This window comes from Carassius gibelio, chromosome A16 (genome assembly GCF_023724105.1).
Source record: "Carassius gibelio isolate Cgi1373 ecotype wild population from Czech Republic chromosome A16, carGib1.2-hapl.c, whole genome shotgun sequence".
Lineage (NCBI taxonomy): Eukaryota > Metazoa > Chordata > Actinopteri > Cypriniformes > Cyprinidae > Carassius > Carassius gibelio.
This window is the reverse complement of record NC_068386.1, coordinates 20,180,944-20,206,093: the sequence shown is the minus strand read 5'-3', so window position 1 is coordinate 20,206,093 and position 25,150 is coordinate 20,180,944. Positions and strand designations below refer to the sequence as shown.

The 25,150-nt window shown below is 37.4% G+C and overlaps 2 protein-coding genes across 6 annotated transcripts in view; one reads left to right on the top strand and one right to left on the bottom strand.

The window, feature by feature from the left end:
- LOC128030863 (E3 ubiquitin-protein ligase TRIM71) overlaps window positions 1–8,944 on the top strand; it is a 47,682-nt gene extending 38,738 nt beyond the window's left edge. The window contains exons 3-4 of the mRNA XM_052618923.1: window positions 124–258; window positions 2,967–8,944. Coding sequence (XP_052474883.1) covers window positions 124–258; window positions 2,967–4,418 — 1,587 coding nt within the window. The 3' untranslated portion in view covers window positions 4,419–8,944. The remainder of the gene's footprint in view (window positions 1–123; window positions 259–2,966) is intronic.
- Window positions 8,945–13,104: 4,160 nt separating this feature from the next.
- LOC128031172 (CCR4-NOT transcription complex subunit 10) lies at window positions 13,105–25,055 on the bottom strand. 5 transcript variants are annotated; one of them, XM_052619413.1, is made up of 19 exons: window positions 24,875–25,055; window positions 24,287–24,381; window positions 24,011–24,172; window positions 23,784–23,934; window positions 23,467–23,609; window positions 22,210–22,296; window positions 21,879–21,962; window positions 21,628–21,745; window positions 21,234–21,383; window positions 20,081–20,286; window positions 19,414–19,535; window positions 18,975–19,145; window positions 18,732–18,812; window positions 16,045–16,158; window positions 15,503–15,633; window positions 15,379–15,414; window positions 14,150–14,277; window positions 13,934–14,009; window positions 13,105–13,787 (listed from the first exon to the last, which is right to left on the bottom strand). In XM_052619413.1, the coding sequence occupies exons 1-19, from the start codon at window positions 24,891–24,893 to the stop codon at window positions 13,621–13,623; spliced, it is 2,241 nt and encodes a 746-aa protein (XP_052475373.1). In that variant the 5' UTR covers window positions 24,894–25,055; the 3' UTR covers window positions 13,105–13,620. The 5 variants fall into 5 exon arrangements, with proteins under 5 accessions (XP_052475373.1, XP_052475376.1, XP_052475374.1 ...); XM_052619416.1 differs by having other exon boundaries at window positions 14,150–14,274; XM_052619414.1 differs by having other exon boundaries at window positions 20,081–20,283.
- Between the last annotated feature and the right edge of the window lie 95 nt (window positions 25,056–25,150).

Here is a 25,150-nt window from a genome sequence, read left to right as displayed (position 1 = left end):
CTTTCAGCTATCTTTTGTGCAGTCATTAAGTTTTTTTTTTGTTCCCCCTTAACTTTTAAATAAGTTCAAATGGTCTTCACAAATATACATGTGTCTTAGCCCTTTCATTACATTTTGTTTCAGCTGAGCATCGAGAAAGCCCAGGCCATTGCTGAACAAGTGGAACTGAAGGCTAAGGTTGTGCAGTCAGAAGTGAAATCCATCACTCTTCGTCACAAGAAAGCTCTGGAAGAACGTGAGTGTGAGCTGCTCTGGAAGGTGAATAATTGAACAAACATTAATTCATAGAGTAGCAACTACATTTTGAAAGTCTGTCAGCATATTCTAGCAGTGTTTATAAAGTATCCAATCGTCATAACTCCAGTAAAAGTGAGGATACCTTTAGTGAAGTGAAGTGATATTCAGCGAAGTATGGTGACCCATACTCAGAATTTGTGCTCTGCATTTAACCCATCCGAAGTGCACACACACACTGTGAACACACACCCGGAGCAGTGGGCAGCCATTTATGCTGCGGCGCCCGGGGAGCAGTTGGGGGTTCGATGCCTTGCTCAAGGGCACCTAAGTTGTGGTATTGAATGTGGAGAGAGAACTGTACATGCACTCCCCCCACCCACAATTCCTGCCGGCCCAGGACTTTCGATTGGGAGTCTGACTCTCTAACCATTAGGACACGACTTCCCCTATATGGAAATTGACTCAAGTTAAAGTTACAGTTGCTCATAAGAAAAACACTTCAGTAAAAGAGTTAAAGTAATAAAACTAAAGTAAAATGTATAAATAATGACACAGCTGTTTGTATCAGTGGCAACCTAACTGAGAGTCAAGAAATGTATTTCACAATATATGTATAGAATATATAAAAGATGTTCAGTAGAGATTTACTGATATATATATATATATATATATATATACATACATACATACACACATACACACACATATATATATATATATATATATATATATATATATATATATATATATATATATATATATATATATGAATGATAAAACACACATTATAACTTGCACTAATAAAGTCTTCAATTTATTTGTGATTTACAAAACTAATCAATTACACCTCTTTGTGAACCAGTTTGACAAATTCAAAAGAACCGAAATGAAACAAAAGATTAATTCACAAATTCAATATCGCTATGACCTATCAGCAAAGATTGCTTCGTTTTTTTGCGCTTTGCAGTTACAAATGTAACACAAGGGTCAGGAGAAATGTATCTGAGTAAAAGTATACATTTTTCCTTTATGTAAAAGTCATCAAAAATATGTATGCTCTAGTAAATTACAGAGACCCAAAATTGTACTTAAGTACAGTAACAAAGTATTTGCACTTCATTACTATAAAGTCATGGCCAAAAGTTTTGGCAGTAACATACATTTTCATGTTTTGCAAAGTTTGCTGCTTCAGAATTTGTAGATTATTATTCCACATTTTTATGGTATACTGAAAAACAATGATATGCATATCATAAGTTTTAAAGGCTTTTTATGGGCAAAAAAATATTATGAGTCAATATTTACAGTGCTGTCCCTTGTTCTTCATAACCTTTGCAATTCGCTTTGACATGTTGGATATTAGCTTCTGGGCCAAATCCTGACTGATGGTGATCTATTCTTGCCTTATTAGTTCTCGGAGTTGATCACAATTTGTGGGCTTCTGCTTGTTCACTCACCTTTTGAGGACTGACCACAGGTTCTCTGTGGGATTGAGAATGGCTTCTCTATGGCCTGGCCATGAATCCAAAATTTCAATGTAATGATCTTCCTGCCACTTCTTTATCACTCTTGCTTGTGACATGGTGCTCCGTCATGCTGGAAAATGCATGGATCATCACCAAATTGCTCATAGATCATTGGAAGAATTCGCTCTTGCAGGACGTTTTGATGCCATTCTTTATTCATGGCAGTGATTTTGGTCAGAATTATGAGAGAGCCCACTGCTTTGGTTGAAAAGCAATGCCACAAATGAATAATCTCAATATCCTTCACTGTTGGCATTTCACAGGACTCATGATAGCGTTCACCTTTTCTTTTCCGAACAATCGATTTTCTAGTTGTCGGAAGGGAGCTTCATCAGAGAAAATAACTTTTCACCAGTCTTCTGCTGTCCAATCCTTGTACTTGCTGTAGAATTTCAGACTCTCCATGACATTTTTCTCAGCGAGAAGTGGCTTCTTTGCTGCACTTCTTAACACCAGACCGTTGTCCAAAAGTCTTAGTCTCACTGTGCGTGAAGATACTCTCACACCAACCTGTTGCCATTCCTGAGCAAGCTCTGCACTGCTGGTGATATTATTCCGTAGGTCACTCCTCAGGTGGAGATGGTCCTGGTACTTGCTGGACTCTCTGGGATGTCCTGAAAGACTTCACTGCAGTCGAACCTCTCTCCTTAAAGTTCATGATTATCTGGTAAATGGTTCTTTCAGGTGCAATTTTCTTTGTAGCAATTTCTTTGCATGTGAGGCCATTTTGATGCAAAACGATGTTGGCTGCACATGTTTCTTTAGAGGTAACCATTGCTAACAAGAACACAGTGATCGGAAGTGCTTCTTCCCTCCTTTTTTAGCAATCAGTCTGCTCTTACAATCTAATTAGTATAATGGTGATTTCACCTGACTAGTATTCACACTTTTGCTGATAGGATTAGTCAATGTTAGCTGGTCATTTTATGTCAGAATTAAAAAACAGTGAATTTCGTTTCTTTTTTTTTTCTTTTTTTTTTTGTGAAAATAACATTTTGGGGGGCCAATTAAGTTTTTAGCAATTATTTAAAATGCATCTGATCACTCTATACAATTAATCTAGAATCAATGTGAACGAACACTACAACAGCTTAAGCAGCAAACTTTGCAAAACACAAAATTTATGTCACTGCCAAACCATTTGGCCATGACTGTACATCACTGTATTTGTAACATCAGGAACCATTTTTGTTTCCTGCACAGGTGGAGAAGATTCGCCAGGTGAAGGCAAAATCACTTTACCTGCAGGTTGAGAAACTACACCAGAGTCTCACCAAGCTGGATAGTACTATCGCCACAGTGACACAGGTTCTAGAAGAGGGTCGTAGCATAGATGTCCTGCTAGCACGAGAGCACATGTTAAATCAGCTACAGGAGCTTAAATCCATCCGCTGCATCCTACAGCCCCAAGAAGACGATCGCATTATGTTTACACCACCAGACCAGGCTCTTCTGATTGCCATCAAGTCCCTGGGCCTCATCAGCAGTGGAGCCTTCGCCACAGCTTCCAAAGCGCACGGTGAAGGCCTCAAGAGAGCACTGCAAGGAAAGCCAGCTTCCTTTACTGTCGTAGGGTATGATCATGACGGTGAGCCTCGGTTGTCTGGTGCTGACAGTGTGTCGGTTGTGCTTATGAGTCCGGATGGTAATCTGTCTAGCGCAGATGTTTCTGACCACCAAGATGGAACGTACACAGTCAGCTATCTGCCCAAGTGCGAGGGTGAGCATCTGCTATCGGTGCTTATATGCAATCAGCACATCGAGGGAAGTCCTTTCAAAGTGATGGTCAAATCTGGTCGCAGTTACGGCGGAGTAGGCCTGCCCATTGTATCTTTCGGAGGAGAGGGTGATGGGGACGGGCAGCTGTGTCGGCCTTGGGGAATCTGTGTGGATAAGGAGGGCTACGTGGTGGTCGCTGACCGAAGCAACAACCGCGTGCAGATCTTCAAGCCTTGTGGCACTTTCCACCACAAGTTTGGCACCTTGGGCTCTCGACCGGGCCAGTTTGACCGCCCTGCTGGAGTCGCCTGTGACAGCCAAAGGAGAATCATTGTGGCAGATAAGGACAATCATCGCATCCAGATCTTTACCTTTGATGGCCAGTTTCTTCTCAAATTTGGTGAGAAGGGAACAAAAAATGGGCAATTCAACTACCCATGGGATGTGGCCATCAACTCTGAAGGAAAGATCCTGGTTTCAGATACACGCAACCACCGCGTGCAGCTCTTTGGACCTGATGGGACTTTCCTTAACAAATATGGATTCGAAGGTGCCCTCTGGAAACATTTTGACTCTCCTCGCGGCGTGGCCTTCAATCGGGAAGGCCACCTTGTTGTGACAGACTTCAACAATCATCGGCTGCTTGTCATCAGGCCCGACTGCCAGTCAGCACGCTTCCTCGGGTCTGAAGGAACCGGAAATGGCCAGTTCTTGCGGCCTCAAGGTGTAGCGGTGGACCAGGAGGATCGTATTATCGTGGCTGATTCCCGCAACCATCGCATTCAGGTGTTCGAACCCAACGGCAACTTTTTATGCAAGTTTGGGACACACGGTAATGGCTTCGGGCAAATGGATCGCCCCTCGGGTATAGCGGTTACCCCAGATGGAATGATTGTGGCTGTGGACTTTGGAAACAACCGAATCCTCATGTTCTGACCTTTTAAGGTTTGAAATACAAAACTGTAGCGCTGGACAAATGGAAAAGGAGATTTTGCACATCTATCAGGAGCAAATGCAGTTTTATTTGGCAAGATGACAGTTGTAAGGACTTCATAGTTTTGTATGTTTCTCAGTGATTGTGTAACACCAAATGCTTGCCGTTACAGAACACAGTTTTGACTGCTAAAGGCTGAACGCATTTTGCTTTTGTTATGTGTCATCAAATCTTTTTTTTCCATTTTCTTTTTTTTTTCTCAGGGAATTTCTTGCATTCTTGAAATATTTTCTCTCTGCATTACACCTACCTCATCTAGCTTATGTATGAATGTATTCACATTTGTGCAGGGATTAATCCGTGAAGTTTTATAAAGAAGCGTCTACCTCAGTGTTTTTTTTTTGTTTGTTTTGTTTTTTTTTCGTAGAATGTGAGGACAAAAAAAAAAAAAAAAGCAATTTTTGGGTATTTGCACAGTTCGCACAATTTTTTCCTGATCGTTACTGTGCACCGAACGCAAGTTATGTCCCTGAATGTTTCTCATAACGATTGATAAAAACAAAGCTGCATGTTTTGGCGGAAACATTAGGTGAACATTTTGATATATCTACTGCTATGTTTTTTTTGTTTTTGTTTTTACTTTGTGTACATTTTAAATCAGATTTCATCTTTATCTCGTACCTCATCTAAACCTTTTACCTCATTTACCGTATTATACCTCTGGGTCCAAGAGCCTCATTACACATTTACCTCACTTTATGGTCTTTTCCATTTGAAAATGATGCAAGCAGTTACCAAAAATATATGTTGTATTACTGATGAAAAAGACTTCTAAACTAGACAAATTATCTGACTTTAGTAATTTAATAGGACCCTCATTATGTAATCAAGAGTTTTTCAGAAGAACAAATGATTATTTGAAATGTGTTAAGATAGAGTAAAACGGAGGGTGTTCTTTAAAAAAAAAAAGTTTTATTTCTGGGGAGGAAAGTATGTAGACACTAAAGTGTGTATCTAGTGTAAAAATGACCTAGCCCTTATCTTTGTGTTTCTATAGTATATATATATATATATATGCATGATTTAGGCAAGGTGAACCTGATCAACACAACCGGCGAACACAGATATAATTCAGACCCATATATATATATATAATATTATAGAGACAGACAGACACACACACACACATATGTGTATATATGTGTGTGAGTTCTTTCAACATAGGATGTATATTAAGGCCAGGTTCATAAGAGTCTCATTACAAACAGCTGCATTAGATCACAAGTTGTTTTTTGTTGTTCTATTCATAACAGTATGGCCTACAGTGCTTCCTGTGCCCATTTAAGAAATATCTCCAGGGAGATTATTCACTCCATCACAACATCATTTGAAAACACTTAGAATCTATTGAGCCCAGTTTGAAATGGATAGTTTGTGCCTGACTTGTGGGGAACCACTTTAAAATGTTTGCTTCTATGTTCAGTTGAAGAAAAAAAAAATAGAGGAAGCAAAGCATTTGGGGAAAAGAAGAAAATAATATATGATTATAAAGCACTGGTGTACAGCAGAACACAAGCACATGCTCTCCCATTATAGTCTGCCTAAACTTCTTCTGAAGTCCTTTTATGACCAACAGGAAAGTGTATCTCACCAGAGTTGTGTGATAACTCAAAATATGAAGTTTGCAAAGAGGCAATGAGAATCATTAATCACTAAAATGATTTTTTTTTCTCTTTCTGGTAATAAGTGGCCCATGGGAATTTGTATGTTCCTGTTCTTGCAAGCATCATCATGTGTGTGTTTTTGGATATTTTGAAATGGGTGAGCTTTATACAAACATCATTCTGAATGTGTGTGGTACTATCACCTTGTTGGTACATGTGTGGCAGGCCCACTTACAGAACCAAGTGTATATGTTTGTAATATTAACCTTTGGGGTTACTTTGCATGATGCTTTCCGTTTTACCCTTTAGGTAACATTTAAAACCAGAAAGTTATCGGATAGCTGGACGACATGTTGGAAAGTGGTCATGTTTTGCCCACCGTTTTCTTGTTGGCTGCAGTTATCTTTTGTCCTATCATGAGTATTAACGTGCTTGCATGTAGTCACCTGTGCCTTTCATGATGCTAGATAAATTGGAACTGAATGTCTTAGCCAAAGGGTGACTATAGGAAATAGGCATGTGCCAAAAATGATTCTGAAAGTCACTGGTGCATTGAGCTTTTGCTTTTCATTTATAAATTGGATTTTCCTCAGTTATTACCTCATTGTAAACAAAATATTGACTTCAAATTGTGGATCATCAGGCATATTTATGTTGAAGAGATGTAATTTGAGATAATGTTGCGTTTTATGCTTTGTAAGAATGGGAAGTAGGCAGTTAGATTTTTGAACATTGATCTGCACATTAGATGAAAATATAAGGACCAGCTTGGTTAACAGAAGCCTGTTTAAGAATCTTATGCAATAAAAAAAATGAAAGATTTGCTTCTTCCACCAACACAAATCTTCCCTGTCTTACAGTATTTATATCAGATTTGATTTGATGAATATTTAGCCACAAAGTTTTTTTTTTCTTCTTTCCCTGAATCCCTGCGCTGTTTAAATGTATATTTTTGCATGCTGTAAAGGTCCTTGTAGACGGGTGGATGTAAAATTAAGAATGTTGGAAAACAAAGGGAGGGATGAAGAAAAAAAACTGTATAATTTACCAAAAAAAAAAAGAAAAGCGATTATCGTTTGTTAGCTTGTGGTGAGTGGTTGACTATATGATTGTACTATTTCTAGACCGCTTTACAGAGTAAGGGACCTTACTGAGCTCCATTCAGATGCCTTGCCACAGCTGCTTAGCTTTAGGAATCAAATCAGAACTGGAAAACTGCCAAAGACCTCGTCTGATTGAAACATCCGCGTGTGGATGTATTTATAAATCACTTTTTTTTTTCATGCTTGCCCAAAGATTTATACATTTGCCATCGATCATTCTTGTACTTCAACAAGCTGTCGATATCTTAACATAGAGGTGAAGCGCTTGTAGAACACGTCCCGGGACGATGGCTTTGGTGTGTAACGAGAGTTTCTGAGCAGGTGCCCTACAGGACCAAAGATGGAGAAAAGTTTGAGTCCGGTTCCCAGTGAGAACTGATCTCCAGCTGTGTGGTGGTGGTAGAGTTTTATTTGACAAAGCTGTGATGACTCCGACTAGATCAGTACAGATAAAGCCACTATATAAAGCCCATTTAGCTGTGATTTGGACACCATTAAAAGTGTTCTACTTTGAGAGAATTCATTTTTTAGGACTGATACTTTGTCATCTAGATATTATCTGGCTCAGTGGACGTGAAAGTCAGGGCTTATCAAACTCAGTCTGCTTTGAATTTCAATTTTTTTTCTTTTCTTTCTTTCGTTGGACCTCCGGTCTCTAATTGTACGGGTTTTTGTCACCATTTCTGGTGTATTCCAGCTTACGACTTCCTTACTGGAGAAAAACAGAAAATCTAAGTTCAGAATTGTGTGGTCATAGACCCTTTTATGATTGTATTATCTTATGAAAAAAAAAGAGATGTGTATACACATTAAAACAACTCAGGTAGATTTGTAGAGATTTGAGATTTGATTAAAATTCAATATTTGTTTCCTACAGTTTGATAGTGAATCCTTTGTTAGTACCTTATGAGCTTTTGTGTGTTGTTTTGTTGGTGAAAATGCTGTTATTGAATTCCATGGGTTCCTTTTTAACCATGTCACGGTAAACCGTCAGTGAGGGGGTGAGCGATTCGTAACTTTTACAACAGCATGTCTCAGTTTTGCATTTTTTTTTTTTTATAAAGTCCTAACTTGATTTGATTCATTTAAACCTCATGTTACTAAATTAATAATTTATCTCTTTGATTGGTGGATGGATATGTTGCGATTAAATGTTTGCATTTAAAGGCTGTTACAAAATTAATTACCTTTTGATGGTCAACAAAGTTTGAAAAATAGGTTTTCAAGAAATTCGAGGCCAACAGACTCTCTAAATTAGAACTATATTGAAGATAGATATTTCGACTCCATGTCCCAGCACTGAAGATTGAGATTTCCATCAGGCTTGGCTGTGAGACAGGCTAAGCAAAGAGGTGTGGGGAGATTCTGCTCCTAAATTCTGACCTGGAATCAGTTTTGCCTTCTAAAATAAAATGTTTAGGGTATAATAAATGTAGCAAATGCTGATTTCAGGTCAGTTGTCATTTCAGGTTGATGATATTGGTTTAGGGGCCCTCCAAGAGGCCCACCATTCTTTCCATCTCTTTCTGTTTCACAACTCGCACTGTCCCACCATCTATCACCCACTCAACCAACAACAGAACAGTCATTTATTACTCTCTGAGTAAGGCTGATGAGGCTATATGAAATACGTAGTGGTCTCCAGTCTTATTCTTTTGTCTTTGTGGACTTTAAACATTTCCTATGCAGTTTTTTTTTCCTCTCTCTTTTTAATGTTTGGTTGTTTATGATTTAAATAAAGTTATACCTCTTTGGATCCTGTATCTGTGCTGAGTCTTTTTACTTTCTTAAATAACAAACTGATTTTTGTAAAGTAATTTAATGAATAACTTCTGTTAGTATGTTTCAAGATGAACACTTACTGATCTGAAGCAGCTGGTTTACTTGATTATCCATATTGTATTATGTGCATTTTTTTCATTCAAGAAGTCTGCTACACTATTCTAAGGATTTAACCGTTTAACATGACGAATTTCATCTTGCGTTTTGGTCATAAATACAAGCAACTGAGTAGGCCTATAAAAGAATGCATGATGGATGAGATTAGAAAAACATAGCTATCTAAATTAATTATATACTGAAAAGTATCAAAGTTCATTTGAATGCTTTTTTTGGTAAAATGATTATGATATGTTAACATCAAACCGTGATCAATTCCTTGAAACAAAAATCTTCTGTGTTTCAGTTACAGACCTTAAGTGTCACTTAGGTCAGTGGTTTTTGGAAACCTCTAAAGGCTCTGATAAACTCCTTGTTTTTCTTCACTCAGAAATTCGAAATATCTGTCCAACAGTATCCAGTTTTAATTATGGATTCAGTTCAGAGATCTGAGAAATCATGGATGGATTTGATCGTGACAAACTAATTCTGTCTGGATGTGCTGCCACAGTTACGGTCGAGGTTAGGATTTACTGTGATTGATGTGACCAACAAAATATTATATCTAATTGGATTTGGGTTTAATATGTGGTCAGTTGCAATGTTTACCAGATATTTAAAAATCTTTTGAGGACTTTTTGAATGAAAATTGTGAATTTGTACATACTATTTTAACCTAATTTTTATAAATTTATATTAAGTGACCAGGGTAATAAATCTAGTTGGAACAGATCAATATATTCGGAGTCTGTTCTGTTCCTTATATTTACAGTGACTGAAAATAAACCTTTTTTTCTATGTGTGTAATGCGATGAGATTTGTTCTGAATGACAATTGAGCGATGCACTCCAATGTTATACAATGGAGTACTCCTCCAGCTTGTGATTGATGTAAGAAACCTCAGGATGCTGTATGCATTAATTTGACATCTGGAGGGGAGGCATTTGAGCCCATATCTGAAATCTGTAGCTTTTATTTGATAACCTTAATGAACGAGCCTGCAGAAAAATTCTCTTTTCTCTTAAAGACAAAGTGCTTAAAGACAAGGTTATGGTAACTGCTCCTTAAATCACTCGGGGAAATATTTGTCATCCTGTTTAAAGAGTACTAGCACAAGGATTCTTTGTTTTGTCTAAATTACTTAACAAAAGCCTCTTAAGGCCACCAATGCTGTTTGAGGAATGGGCGTCCCTGCATACCAACAGGTCAAAGGTCAGAGAGGGGCGGGGTGCAGCCCAGAAGGTCAGTTGGAGCCTGCAGGAAAATGTTTGTTGTCTGGCAGATGGGAAAAAGCCAGGTGTTAATGATGATAAGAAAGGGTTAAATTGTACTAGAATGTTTGAAAATGGAATGAAAAAATAAATGGTAATAATTTGTTTGTCAATCCATTCCAACTCCATTCCATGTGTTTGATTTTGCTAACATTCTGGCAGCCTTTGAGTAAAAGTATTTAAAACAACTTCAAAATAATTCACTTATTTTTCATATATAACAATATGACATTTGATATAAAAAAAAGTCTTGTATTGCTACTGTTTGAATCATCTAATCACAGAGAACAAATGCGCTGCTAATAAATATAGATACTTTTAGGGGTGATCACATTTGGGTTCAATAGAACTAACACTGCAAATTACAATACAAATATTTTAGTGCTGTCAAAGAATGAGAAATCGCATCAAAATAAAAGTTTTTGTTTATATATACATATTTTATATATAAACAACATTTTTCCTAAATATATACAATGCTCTAAACCATCGACAAAAATTTGGCAAGTATGTGAATATGTAAAACAATGTAAAAATGTTCCCAGTGCACCAACTCTGCGCATACAGAGATGAAATCCATGAGAAGCACTGAAAACACAGTATTGTACTGTAAGTTGTATGTGTGTGAATGAACACAGTGCCACTCTTTCATTCTGAAATGGCACAATAGACTTTAAACAGACTATATTGTATATATCGCAGCCTTTGATTTGAAAATTGAAAGATATATCACGCATAGCAATTAAATTATTCATTTTCTTTATGTTTTGGCATACTGACTGCAAATGTCCATGTTTTTATAGTATCTGCTTACGCCCCAGTGAAGGTGGTGTTTAGGGGTGGGGTTAGGAGGACCTTAAACGGATAGTTCACTGTAAAATGAAAATTTTATGTTTATCTGCTTACCCCCAGGGCATCCAAGATGTAGGTGACTTTGTTTCTTCACTAGAACACAAACTGAGATTTTTCGCTCAAACCATTACAGTCTGTCTGTCGTATAATGGAAGTGAATGGGAATCATTCCCAAGGTGGGGCATAAAGGAAAAAAAAATAATGTATAGTATGTGGAAAATAATGTTTTTTGAACCTTACGCCGCATAAACACATTTCATTACACCAAATACACAAAATAATGTTCTTTTTAACAACATATGACCCCTTTAAAAACTGTCCTGGCTATTCCGAGCTCTATCATTGCAGTCAGCAGGTGTTACAGTTGAACAGTCCACAGGTCGTCAAATGAACAAATAAAGCGAGCGCATCCATAATAAAACATGCCGCAGACAGCTCCAGGGGTTGAATAAAGGCCCCCTGTAACAAATTAATGTATTTTTGTAAGAGAAATATCCATATTTCAAATGTAATAAACACTTCTCTCTCGCTTCTGATATCTGTCATACGCAGAAGCCATACTGGCAGATTTCGTAGTACGTCGGCGTTGTGTAAATTAGTGACGAACGCGGAGAGAGAACAATACAAAACGCCCGTCACGAATTATAAGGATTTGCAAAGAAAAATTACGGAGGATTTGGATATAATCAAGAGGATACTGGTTTTCCTTTGCTAAAGTAAGGAAACTTTGCTTCCTTTGCTTTTATAAAGAAACTTGCGAGACTAGTTTCTCTCAGAGGCGTGCGCTGCCGAAACACATTCCTCATATGACAGATAACGGAAGTGAGAGAAAAGTGTTTATTACGTTTAAAATATGGATATTTTTCTTTAAAAAAAACCACGTGGATTCACTACAGGAGGCCTTTATTTACCCCCAGAGTTGTATGAGGCACATTTTTATATTGGATGCGTGAGATTTATTTGACGACTAGTGGACTGTTCAACTGTAACACACACTGACTGCAATGATGGAGCTGGGAATAGCCAGGACAATTTTTTATATAACCCCAACTGGATTCATCTGAAAGAAGAAAGTCATATACACCTAGGATGGTTCGAGGGTAAGTAAAACACAGTCTAATTTTCATTTTTGGGTGAACTAACCCTTTAATGCTTACTTTTTTTCCAAAAAAATCTTTCTTATTCTGATTATACAAATTCATGTATTACCACCTTGTAAATAGTTACATTTTCCCATAACATGAGGTTTCAAATGTTTCGGTTTCAGTTTTATTTTGATGAACTGTGCACCCCCATTTTAATTTAGCTTTTCTACAACATTAGGAAACCCAGGCCTAGGCACCAGTTTTTTAGGGCAGCATGGGTTGCCACACCCACAGCTCAGATGCATGCTTCACATTTTTATCATTCATCCGCAGTCGCTCCAAGGGGCTGCCCACCTAAAAAATCCCAATTTAACCTTAATGCATGAAAATGCATGGCTGTGAATAAAAATGTATGCATGTAAGAAACCAACAGCTGCCCTCTGAAATTTGCCTGTAATGGCATGGTTAATGTTTACACAAGATTCCCTAAAAATAGACAAAAACGTTTTACAATATTGTTATTATTGTTAATTTTTTGCGTGTTACAGGCCTCTTGGGGAACAATAGCTGCATTTGGCTCTAGCGTCAGATGGCTGACAAAAAAAAATCCCATTAAGGCTTAAAAAGGCTCTTTTTTTTTCTCCAAGGCGTCACTGACAGGACGTCAGATCGGTGCAACAATGGCGAGAGATGTGGGTGGAAAGAGAGTGGGTGTGGGGGCAGAGAGATTAGCATAAGAAAGACCCAGCATGAGAAAGGTGATGGGCCACCCTCAGGAAAAAGAGACCACACATGAAAGAAAGCCGACATCTGTCCACCCACGCCAGAGACGAGCTTCACAAATCAGGACATTTATTTGAGTTTTATGCAGTAGAGAAGTTATCAAGTTATACAACCGAGATGTTTAAAAACTACATTTTAAAGAGATTGTTGCCACAACTGGTGTCCATGATTTTACGCAAATAAGATCTTAACAGTGACCTTTGGTCCATTGATTTATGACAACCACATGATCTCGCTCATCACAATATAAGGGCTACATGCAGATTTTCAATCTTATTTTCCAGACATAACTTATTCATAATCTGTATAATTTCATATATGGCAGTATGTCACTGACCGCATAAATGTCACACCACTAATAAGTGTAAATAAAATTTATTTATAATGTCATAGACCCCAAAACAAAGACAGATTTTTAACAGACTGCGACAGACAACCGTTTCTTGCTTGTTTTTTTTTTTTTTGTGTGTGTTATTTTTTCTCCCAGTCCATCCTGAGTTGCTGCAGCCTTATAAATAAAATAAAAAAATGTGTTTGTGCATGTTTTGGGGGGTTTGTGTAAATGGAATCACTTGCGCTGTACTTGTGTAAAGGAGGAGGGGGTCTGTATGGGCTGTACAGGCTGGGATGTCTGGAAGGGAAGTGGTTTCTTTCGGAGGTCAGGGGAGGAGGTGGGCTTGACGGACGGGAGGAGCTGGTTCCGTTTGATGATCTGTAGAGCCAGCTGTGTGTTTCCTGCAGAAGAAACGATCACAGTTCTAAACCATTACTCTGAAGTGACAAATAAATCCAGGTAAGGAAAGATGACTGGCCACCCTCTGAAAACACAGCAGCATATCCCAGCAGGCACTGCGTAATTACAATCTCTGTATGAGACTCACCGTTCTGCAGTTCTAAGTAAACGCCCAGTAAAATGGCTTCTGGAGGAATCTCCTTCGTGTTCACCATTGAAGCAGCCTACGTACACCGATATCAGAAACAAATGGTTTGAAGACTGTTAGACATCTAATGTCCAGAGACATGGCATTATTGTTATTTTAAGTGTTTAACTACATGGACATTGTCATTTGAAAGCAGAGCATGAGAGGAGTGTTTACCTGATGGAGGCACTTGCGGGCTTTCTCGTACTCACTCCTCAAGCAATACGCACTGCCCAGGTTGAAGAGCATTGTGGACCGCGCAGAACTTACGGAGCTAGGGTAACATAAGGGCGTCTGCTTCCCTGCTACAACACAAACCAAAGGTAAAGAAACAGGTAATAAATAAGACTACATAAATAAATTGCATTGCTCTACAGTCAAAATGTTGGGTGTTATATTAGACAGCAACTTGTCTTTTGAAAATTATATTTCACATGTTACAAAAACTGCATTGTTTAATCTTAGAAACACTGCCAAGTTATGGACAACATTAAATGTTTCTGATGCAGAAAAGCTAGTTCATGCATTCATGACCTCTAGACTGGACTATTGTAATGCACTTCTAGGTGGTTGTCCTGCTTCTTCAATAAACAAGCTACAGCTAGTACAAAACGCAAAAAAAAAAAAAAAAAAAAAGAGCGGCTAGAGTTCTTACCAGGTCAAGAAAATATGATCATATTACCCCAATTCTACAGTTTTTGCACTGGCTAAAAAGCTTTAGTCTGGATCCAGCCCTTACAAATGACTGAGATGACCGAACAGCTGATTTTTTATTGTACATTTCTGCCATATGAACATCAACTTGAGATGGTCAACACTGACAAGCTGTTATTAAATATAATGTAGAAACTCTAATCTCCTGAAAAAGTTGCTTTGCAGCGATTTGCATCGTGAAAAGCACTATACAAATAAACTTGAATTGAATTTAACATTGTCTGACCGAACTTATCTCTGTTCTAATTGTGGACAATTAATCAGGGCATGTTAATGAGCGTCCAAATTTGAATTAAATTTTCTTTGTTTCAAAAAGTTTATACTTATTCATGTTAAACAAATAAAATGAACTTAAATTTAAATTCCAGTATTTTTAGGTTTCTGCACGGTATTTGAAAATATTTACAAAACAGATTTTCCATATATAGAAATAGTAATCAATTTTTTAGTATAACAATGAAAGATTATATGCACAGGTTGTCTTTTCAAGAATTTTATATAAAATATATTATTTATTTTGTATAAAAATCTAAACATCTAAAAAACTAAATCTAAAACCTAAAAATATAAAAATTAACTTTAATTCAGAAATGTGCATAGATGTTAATCATATGAGAATAAACCGATTTAATGAATTCATCCATCCATCCATCCAGCCAATAAAAATAAAAATAACAACAACACTAACTTACAGGACTCCACAGGCTCCAGATCTCCTTTATCAGAACCTGTCATTAACAGCACAGAAACATATCAGTAATAGCACATCAGGTCCTTTGATATCTGTATATTTTGGTTATGTGTGTGTTTCAATACCCTGCTCTTGTTCGCTGGAGGAAACACCTAATGAGACATCAGTAACGTTCTCCGGGTTAAGATGTGCAATGGCATCAGAGATTCTGTCCAAAGAGATCAGGGCTTCAGCAGCATATAGATGACCCAGGAACCTGAGAACATAAACACCACACAACTCCTCAAAAACATTATTTAAAGCCACTTCCCAAATCAAAGATTACAGCTAAACTTTACATTGTGTATTGCCCACTTAGTCTCAGTTTCATCTGTGTCTGGGAAATCTAGCTAAAATAAACCAGATCATTTATAATAAGCATCCAAATCTGGAATTCCAAGACATTTACAATATAGCATTTGCAATTTAGGTGAAAGCTTGGGTGGATAAAAGCGCGAAAAACACTTTTTTTGTTTGTTGTTTTTCCCCTAGGACAAAACAGTTGTCTGGATCGCATCACTCAGGATTGGCCATTTTAGGAGGTAAATATTTGCTTAAATGTTGTGAGTGTTACAAGTGCAGGACCCAAAAAGATGTCAATCAGGCCGAAGAGGAGCCACAGACTCACTTGAGCGATCCTGACAGTTTCGTTTGATGCAGGAGTTTTTCTGCATGATTCAGAGCCATTAAGTTGTCCCCAAGAGCAAGAGCCACATATGCACTGCAGGCTAGAATTGAGCACCTGTGAAGAGAGAGAGTCCAAGGAAAAGTAAGCAGATGAAACCGTTTTTATCACAAGGACAACATTATTTTATGGATTTTAGGTGATTATTCACAGGCCTTATTGAGAGGGGGGAAAAAAGAGAAGCACTTTGTTTGAATCAGCGTACTGCAGCCATAACAAACCCAACCACAGGAAGTGTGTCAAATGCCCAAATCATTGATAAAAGAGATCAGTGAAATACACTCAGAGGTAGTCACGGTACGGGTGGTTGTTTTCAAAATCAAATTTAAGACTTTTAATAACCCCCTTTTTTTTTTTTACACACAAATAAAATTAATACTTGTGTGTCCCTTCAGAACAAACTCATACAGTCTCAAGATATTCCATGCGTCTCCTATTCTTTTACTAATCATATTTTCCAGAATGTCACTTTTGTTTTCTTTACATCTGAAATTTGGATTTGTGTTGAATGTCAGAGGTAAGATAAGCTTATTTTAATAAAATGTACTCTGTTTGTAAATGTTTTGGTTTATTTACCAATATTTAACATCACTTTTTTTTTATGTAATTATAAATTGGCACATAAATACTCAACATATTCAGTATATACTGTACATATGCACCAATATGATTTGATAGAATCAGATAAAATTGCAGTGTTTACACTGAGCCATCAATCTGATCTCTAACTGATTATTTTACTGCATTTAAACACAGTTAATTAACAATTTTTGCTGTAAACAAATTCCAAAAACCAGGGACAAAAATGTGTCCAATGACTGGATTGTTTCTGGTGACCAGTCATTCTTCTTCAGCCAGTTAAAAAAATAACGTGTCTGTGGAGCTCTGTGTGTAGTACAAACAACTATGAAAAGCAATCATCTACAAATGGAAATATTTACATGCAATATGTACATGGTAATATTTATAAATCTTGGGTGAACAGGCAGCCCTTTAAAATGAGGACAGTCCCATCTGGTCACCCTAACTATAAGCAGTAACATACACATATATATATATATATATACATACATATTGCAGAATGAGTCCCTCTGAGTTTTATTTTTTCCATAATAGTCTTTTGTTTGCGATTTGTTCAGCTTTTTAAATTCAATCTTGATGTGAACGGGCCATAACAATTGTGGCGGTGCATATGAACTTCCGTATTAAAACTTACTTTCAAAGAAAACTGTTTTGAATATAATCTTTGATGATTTTCCTATATCATAAGCTTTGTTACTAATGCCACATAAGGGGGTAGGAATGGGTACAAGAAAAGGGGGAAACAGAGAGCTGCTCGATGCTCTGAGTGGCAGCCTGTGACACAATAGCCTGCAGGATTCCAGGAAGAGCCCTTTGAGTAAATGGGGCTTGGGCTCGTAAAAGTGTCAGTGTATCAGGGTGTCAGTGCAGGGTCAACACAATCCACACTGCACACCCCTTCCCTTCACAGGGAACCCACGTCCGGCCAGCCCTCTGTAGCAGACTGTCCCACTGGATCAAAGATGGGAGGAAGGGGGTCTAATCAATTCCTGAGGCAAATGTAATGTGAGAGCGAATGGTGAAGTGGGTGCATAAAATAAGAGAAGTGTATTGTGGGTTAGCCGGGGGAGGGTTGGTCACAATTATAGAGCATTAAAGACAAGCCTGAAGCTAAGCTTGTTGCCAGGAGTCTGTGTAGGTTAAAATAATAACCCCCTCCCAAAAATGAGTTGAAAACTCAATCAGGTGTAGCTAATCTCCATCAAATTTACCTGAACTTCAGCAGTTCTGCAAAGAAGAGTGGGCAAATATTGTAAAGTCTAGATGTGCAAAGTAAGAAGAGACAGAGACATATCCCAAAAGCCTAAAGGCTAGTTAAAACAAAAGGTGGTTCAACAAAATACTAACTTTTACGAACTCAATGATTTTTTTTTTTTTATTCTGACATGTTGGTGTTATTTCTTTCACTTGAACGTTACAGTAAATACAGATGGAAAAAACAAACTGTCTGTCTTCATTTCAGGCTGCAAAGCAACAAAATGTGATTATATGAAGGAGGGGGGGGGGGTTCTTGTCTATACCCACTGTATATGATAAATACGGTTTATATTACAAAAACATGTTTCTCAAGATTCAGGCATAATCATTAAAAAAAAAAAAAAAAGTTTAAGATTTAAAGCGGCTCGATGGAGGTTTCAAATTTCTGAGCAGGCAAGTGCCCCCTTGAGGAAAAAGTGATTTTCATTTGCATTAAACAAGAAAAGAAAATCTGCCAGTGGGGTAAGATAAAAAGCTTAATATAAGGGAAAGCACGTTTATTTTTCTTACCAGTTTTGTAGAGATTAATCCTTGTTTTAAGCATAAACAGCGTTAAATTTGATTTAACATAAGACTTAGTATCTTATGTCATTTTGCTTCTGAAATAAATGTTCCTTGATTTGGGAATGTTTATTTGTACTGGAAAACCGAGTAAGAAAGTGTACTGGACAACAACATCAGCCACACAATTGGCCGAACCAAATAAAATGTTAAAAGTCATTCAAATCTTCTTCAGGCTAATTTTCTGATATGAGAGAAATGAATTCTAGAAAAGTCTCCTGTAACATCACCTGAGATTCTCCACCTCCTGCTTTCTCAGGGGTGACGAGGGGGCAGCAGGAATGAACTTGTCTCCCTCTTGAGTCTTCCCACTGTCAGCCAAAGAAAAATCCAAACATCACCAGATGATCAAAGGGTGAAAAGAGTTTATCTGGTAAGTTCTTTATTGTGCAAATTCAATCTTCTGTGCATTCAATCTAGTTTGGGATCTGTTATTGTCAGCATTGGTGCTGCATGCATGTATGTTCCTGTACCTGCAGGCATCGCTGGTCTCGCTGCCGCTTTCTGTGCTGCCTGACTGACTGCAGCTCTTGTCAGGTTTGCTATCGTGCTGTTGGTGCTCTGGGAGCAGGAGCAAAGCATTACGAAGACAGATGGCTGCAAACTCCATACTGGCCACTGGGATAGCTGCTGACTGGCCCTCACTGCACACAAACACAAATGGGTAAATCCATTTTAACATGTCAAGTGCATCAGAAAGACTTTTTTATTGAGAATTTGTAATAAGGCTGAATCCTGAAAGGCATGATACAGCTCTGTTAGAAACCACTTAATGATTTTAAATGCTACTTCTGTGAAGAAAAGCAACATGACGACATCTTCTGGAGACATTGTGACATTACAATATTTTCAGCAATTTGAAGTCTAACTAGTAAATGTCAAGGCCCAATAGGTTGAATCACTCTTCCTCACCTGTAGATGGTGTTCTGTGTGGACTGTGATGCTAAAACAATCTTGCGATGGTAGCCTTGCCCAACGACAGCCTGCACAATCCCCTTTTTACTGGGTAAACCTTTTGTTTCCTGCTCTGAGCTCTGAAGGAAGCAAAAAAGAATTGTATGTCATAAATTCATGCATCACTATCTGAAATATTTATACAATATTTATATTGTTATAGTGTGGAAAATCCAAATATTTGATACTGTTGTCATACAGGCATTTTATGGGAACAGGTCTTTAACAATATAAATAAACACTCATTCAAACATTTGGGGTCAGTAAGATTGGAGATGTTTTTGAAAGAACATTACCAAGAAATAAAAAAAAGTCTCTTAAGCACACCAAAAAAATAGTTGTGCTGCTTAATATTTATTTATTTATTGTGGAAACCGTGATGTATATATTTGTTTCTTCAGGATTCTTTGATATGGTTATTTAAAATGTTCCTTCTTTACAAATACAAACCAGCAAGAAGTATAAAAAACAATTCATTTCTTATTTAAAAAAATTATAATACTGATCTTACTGACGCCAAACTTCTGAACTGAACGGGGGTTTGAACCTGTTGAAGTACACTGAGTTTTTTTCCAAAGCTCTTTCATCATAACTTTTAAAGACGTTTGTGGGTTAATGTCTGTACCCCTTTATTAGCTGTGATGCAGCATTCTGCGAGTCTGAGCCAGAGTCGAGGGTTGGAGTGATACACCTGCACCGCCTCCATCAGACACTCAAACGCTGCCAGCGGTCGACCGATATGAAGTAACTGAATCCCACAGTTATACAGCAGCTCATAGCGCTTATTAGCTAACAGAGCACACATGGGGATGCCTGTGAACTTCTTAGCTGCTGTGGGGGAAAAAAAAAAAGAATCAATTAACAAGCTGAAACAAAATATCAATTTCTTGAACAGTTTGCAAAAATCTCCATGTATTATTATATATATATATATATATATATATATATATATATATATATATATATATATATATATATATTTATTTATTTATTAGGGCTGTCAAAAATAGCGCGTTAACGCCGTTAATTAGTTGTTTGTTGTTAATTACTTCAAATTTTTTTTAACGCATTTCACGCATGCGCAGTGTGACAAATTATTCAGGTCAAGAAAGTCTCGTCGATCTCTGAATTCTCAAGATAGTAAAAAACAGTGGCGAGAGCCGCAACAAACACAGAAGCAGCTTAAGGTTTTACACCAGTTACTCTCAAAAACATTCATGCCATGCTCGATAAACAGAGACGACTTTGGTAGTTGATACGCTGCTTATGTGATGGTGGCGCATGTTTGTGTTTCTGAGTTCATTCTTTCGAGTTTCTCTATGCATAATTTCATAGATATGTGGCTATATTTAACCACTGGTTCACCTAAAACTCTTACACTATCTGTAGTTAAATGGCATGGTTTGATATAGTGCTCAGGTAAATTTGATCTAAGTAAATGTTAATCTTTTGAAATTCAGAAAAAAAGAACCACATATTGATGAATCAATACATGAAAATTATGTATCTGTGTCCTGTTATTTATCGTTTGGTATGCATTTCAGAAAGAAAAAATGGTTAGGATTCAGGTGAAATTGCAAATAGTGATTAATCCTGATTAATCCACTGAAAATTCTGATTAATTTGATTAAAAATGTTAATCATTTAACAGGCCTAATATATATATATATATATATATATATATATATATATATATATATATATATATATATATATATATATATAAAATGAGAGTCTGTTGTACGATCTGGAATGTAAAAAGTCCTCATTTCGCTTACCCTGCCCATTACTGCCATCACCAAGCTGGGCGCATACGTGGTCATTTTCTTGAAGTGCTTTTTTAAAGTAAAAAAGACCCAGATTGTGCTTCCCCATGGCAAAATGGATACAACCAAGATTATTCCAGAACATACACCTCATGCATTCGCCTTTAAAAAAAAAAAAAAAAAAAAAAAAAGATTAAATCAGAGTAAAAATATTCCAGGAAAGAAGACGTTTTGATTAATGAGTAATGTTGCTTGGTATTACTTCTTGGAACAAAACATTCATTAATTATACTGTACAAACAATGATTATAGTGTTTAATCTCTCGGATAAATAAAAAAAAGTTTGGAGATTAGAATGGGGATATCTTCTTTTTAAAGCATATTTGCGTGGTTTCCAACTGTGTACCTGTTTTCAAGGGTCCTGGATGCTCTGCGATATTTGAACTGTTAAGGAGTTTCACAGCTTTACGATAATTTCCCCTCAAATACTCAAAATTACTCTTCATGAAGAGTGAGGGCGCAGACTGAAGGGGAAACGTGTAAATACAGTCAGCCAACAAAAGTTATATTCCAAGTTTATTACATTTGCAGGCAAACCAGAGTAACGTTTACAGGACGTATGTAATGTGTGAATCGCTTGGTTGTGAATCTACTCACATTTCCAGATGTGTTCATCACAGATTTGATTTCCCGTTTACAGGCCTTTAGTGACTTCATCTGGATATAGGCACGCACTTTATACTGCACACACACACACACAATTGTTTAGACAAACTGTTGTTGCTCATGATTATTTGCTGATCAGCATACATTGTAGCATTTTAGATTCAGGGTTAGCTTTCTGAACAGATTCAACATCATTTAGAACTAATTAGCAGTCTAACTCTACAACAAACCTATAATATTTCAAATGATGCTGAATCTTAATGCTGTAAATTGGCACCAAGCCCTGAACAAGTTCAACATTCATTACGTTCACGGCTCTCACCTGGTGCATCTTTGATTTAGCCGCCTCGATCATAGCTGTGAACTCTGCTTTCAGAGAAGAAGACTCCTTATTTGCGCTGTTGGTGCTCTGTAAATGACACATGACCCAAAAAATATTAAACGTCGAGAGAACAAAATCTGGAGCAACAACTCTCCATTTATCATCTCACAAAACTGGCATATTAACCCATTCTTTACTTTCTAGGGCATGATCTGATGCCAGATTTGACCATGACCATACTCTACATCCCTTAACCCGAATACCTAACTTCCTATCAATAAGCGTCAAATTGGGAGTTTATTAAGGGAAAACTCTTAGTTAATATTGAATAGCGTAGCAACATCAGTACAGCTGTTGTGAACAAGAACAGGTACACTACATAGAAAATTAGAAACAGAAATAGCAGACTTTGCTTTTCTGTTGAGCATGAGCAGTGCATGACTGTAAAGCGATTTGGGTGTACAGCAATACACAAAGTAGGGCTGTGCAAAAAATCGAATAGGATTTTCATGCACATCTCATCAGTAAAGACGCTCCTTTAATTAGAAGTATATCTCCAGCATGTGCGTTCAGGGTTGCCAGGTTTTCACAACAAATCCTGCCCTGTTGCTGGTTCAGGTGGAGTGGCAGTTACTACACAGAGCCGTAATCTACCAACAACTAACACAAAATCGCTTTCAAAATCGACAAAGAATCGCCACCGATTTTAGAATTGATTTTGTGTAGATTGTCAGTGAATTATGGCTCTGTGTAGTAAATGCCAACCAATGTTGCCAAGTCTGTGGTTGTTTTTCATGTCCGCGGGTCGAAGCGACAATACCAATAACGTGATATTTAGCCCCTAAAATGCGAATTTTACCAAGGCAACCATGCCATAAAACTTAAATTTTAACCCCGCATATATATATTTTTTTTTTATCTGGGAACCTCCTGGAAACGCGATTGGGCTAGTTTTGGACTAGTTTTGAGAAGCAACTGGGCAGGATTTGTTGTGAAAACCTGGCAACCCTGATCTGAACGCACGTGCTGGAGATATACTTCTAATTACAGGAGCGTCTTTACTGATGAGATGTGCATGAAAATCGCATTCAGTTTTTTGCACAGCCCTACAATAAAGCACTATATAAATCCCGCTTTCATTCATTCATTCATACATGAGGCACACTTTTATTAACATCTGTAACAACACTTTAACAATTCTAGTGAGACAGGGACAAAACAATAAAAAAAAATATTGGGAAGAGACATGTCTCTCACCTCTCCTTTGCCATTTTTGCTGTTGCCATCCTTCACAGTGAGCTTCTCCAGCACAGCCAACAGGTGCAGGGCCTTCTCTGGCTGGAAGGTGAGCAGGTATAGATCCACCAACAAGAAGCAAACGGCCTGAGCAAACTTTTCTTCTAGGACAGAGAAACCCATCAAGCCATGTCACACTACTGCACCAGACCAGTTAAAACCCTTAACACTTTTGGTGCTAGTCCAAGTGCAGTTTAAAAATTTTTTTTACAGTTTAAACAAATAAAAAAATACTTTGTTCAACACTCTACTGTACAAGTATGCATTCTGATACGTACCAAAAGGTTCAAGAAACTGGTAGAGCTTTTCCCCAATGGATATAGCTTCTGAATACTGTCGCATGTGGTAATAAATCACTGCTTGATTGTAGTTGAGAATACTGTTCTCGACATCATCCAAACCATCAATATCGTCCACAGCTGTGTGCATCTGCAAACAATGATCAATCAGCATCAGTACTCTAATGACGAGGCTTATGAGAGTGATATAATATGTAATATCAAACCTGATTCTTCAAGGTCATTAACGTCTGCTTCAGGGTGCTAGTTGTTGTCTGCCCACTTTTATAAAACTCAGTGATCGCTTTATTCATTGTAATCTTGTAGTCCTCTTTGTTAAGCTCCTGAAGGTTGTCAAGGTGTTTCAGGGACACGTCATAGCTTCCAGCCTAAAGAAGACATCACTTTATAACATCAACAATGACCTCCAGGAACAACCATAGATACAATCGCCTGCTCAAATTACTATTCGTTTACCTTAAAGGATTATTATTATTATTTACCTTAAACGCCTCAAAAGCATTGGTTGCCATCTCTCTCTCATGATCGGAGATCCCAGGAGATGAAACGCTGTCATGTTTCATGTCACCAGCTTGATCTTGAGAGGGAACAGATGCAGTTAAAGTGACAGATGTTTGACTCACATCATGCAGTACCTACTGACAGAAATAACCACCATTTATGAGGGAAAACCCATCTACAGATTTAAACTTGTATAACATAATAACTTTGACCTTTGTAATGGAACCTACAATTATTATTTAAAAAAAAAATAACTGTCAAAAAAAATGTATACACTTAAAAGCATTTTTGATAGCATAACAAATTACACAAACATAAATCATAATGTAATGCATGTAGAGTACAAACAATATTAGGCCGGTTCATTCATTGCAATTAGCTATCTATTTAGGTCTCTTTACTCATTATTAGACAAATTAGTAATGTTTAACCTAATAAGATAAATGTGTACGAATACAACTCTTAAATAAGTATTCGCTCGTAGAAAACCATCTGTTTACAGTCCCGGTAACGATCAGTAACAGCGGCAGTGTTTAGCAGACTGACTAAGTATCACACACTCCGCTCACCTGAGCCTGTTTCAGCCATTCCTTCAAATGTATGGACGTTAATATTCTTTTACAACAGGTAAAGATGTGAGTTAATTCCACTATTTGAATACACTTTAGAGAAAAGTAGAAGGCGTGTCTCTCCACTACAGATTCAGAGTTCCGCCATGAATATTACCCACAACCGCCGTGCGACTGTTTTTTTTTTTTAAAACCAGTTATGTACGCGTTCGCCACAGAGCGGTTTGGAGGATGAAATGCAGCTGATTGTCGCTTAACGATTGCTCAACATTTAAA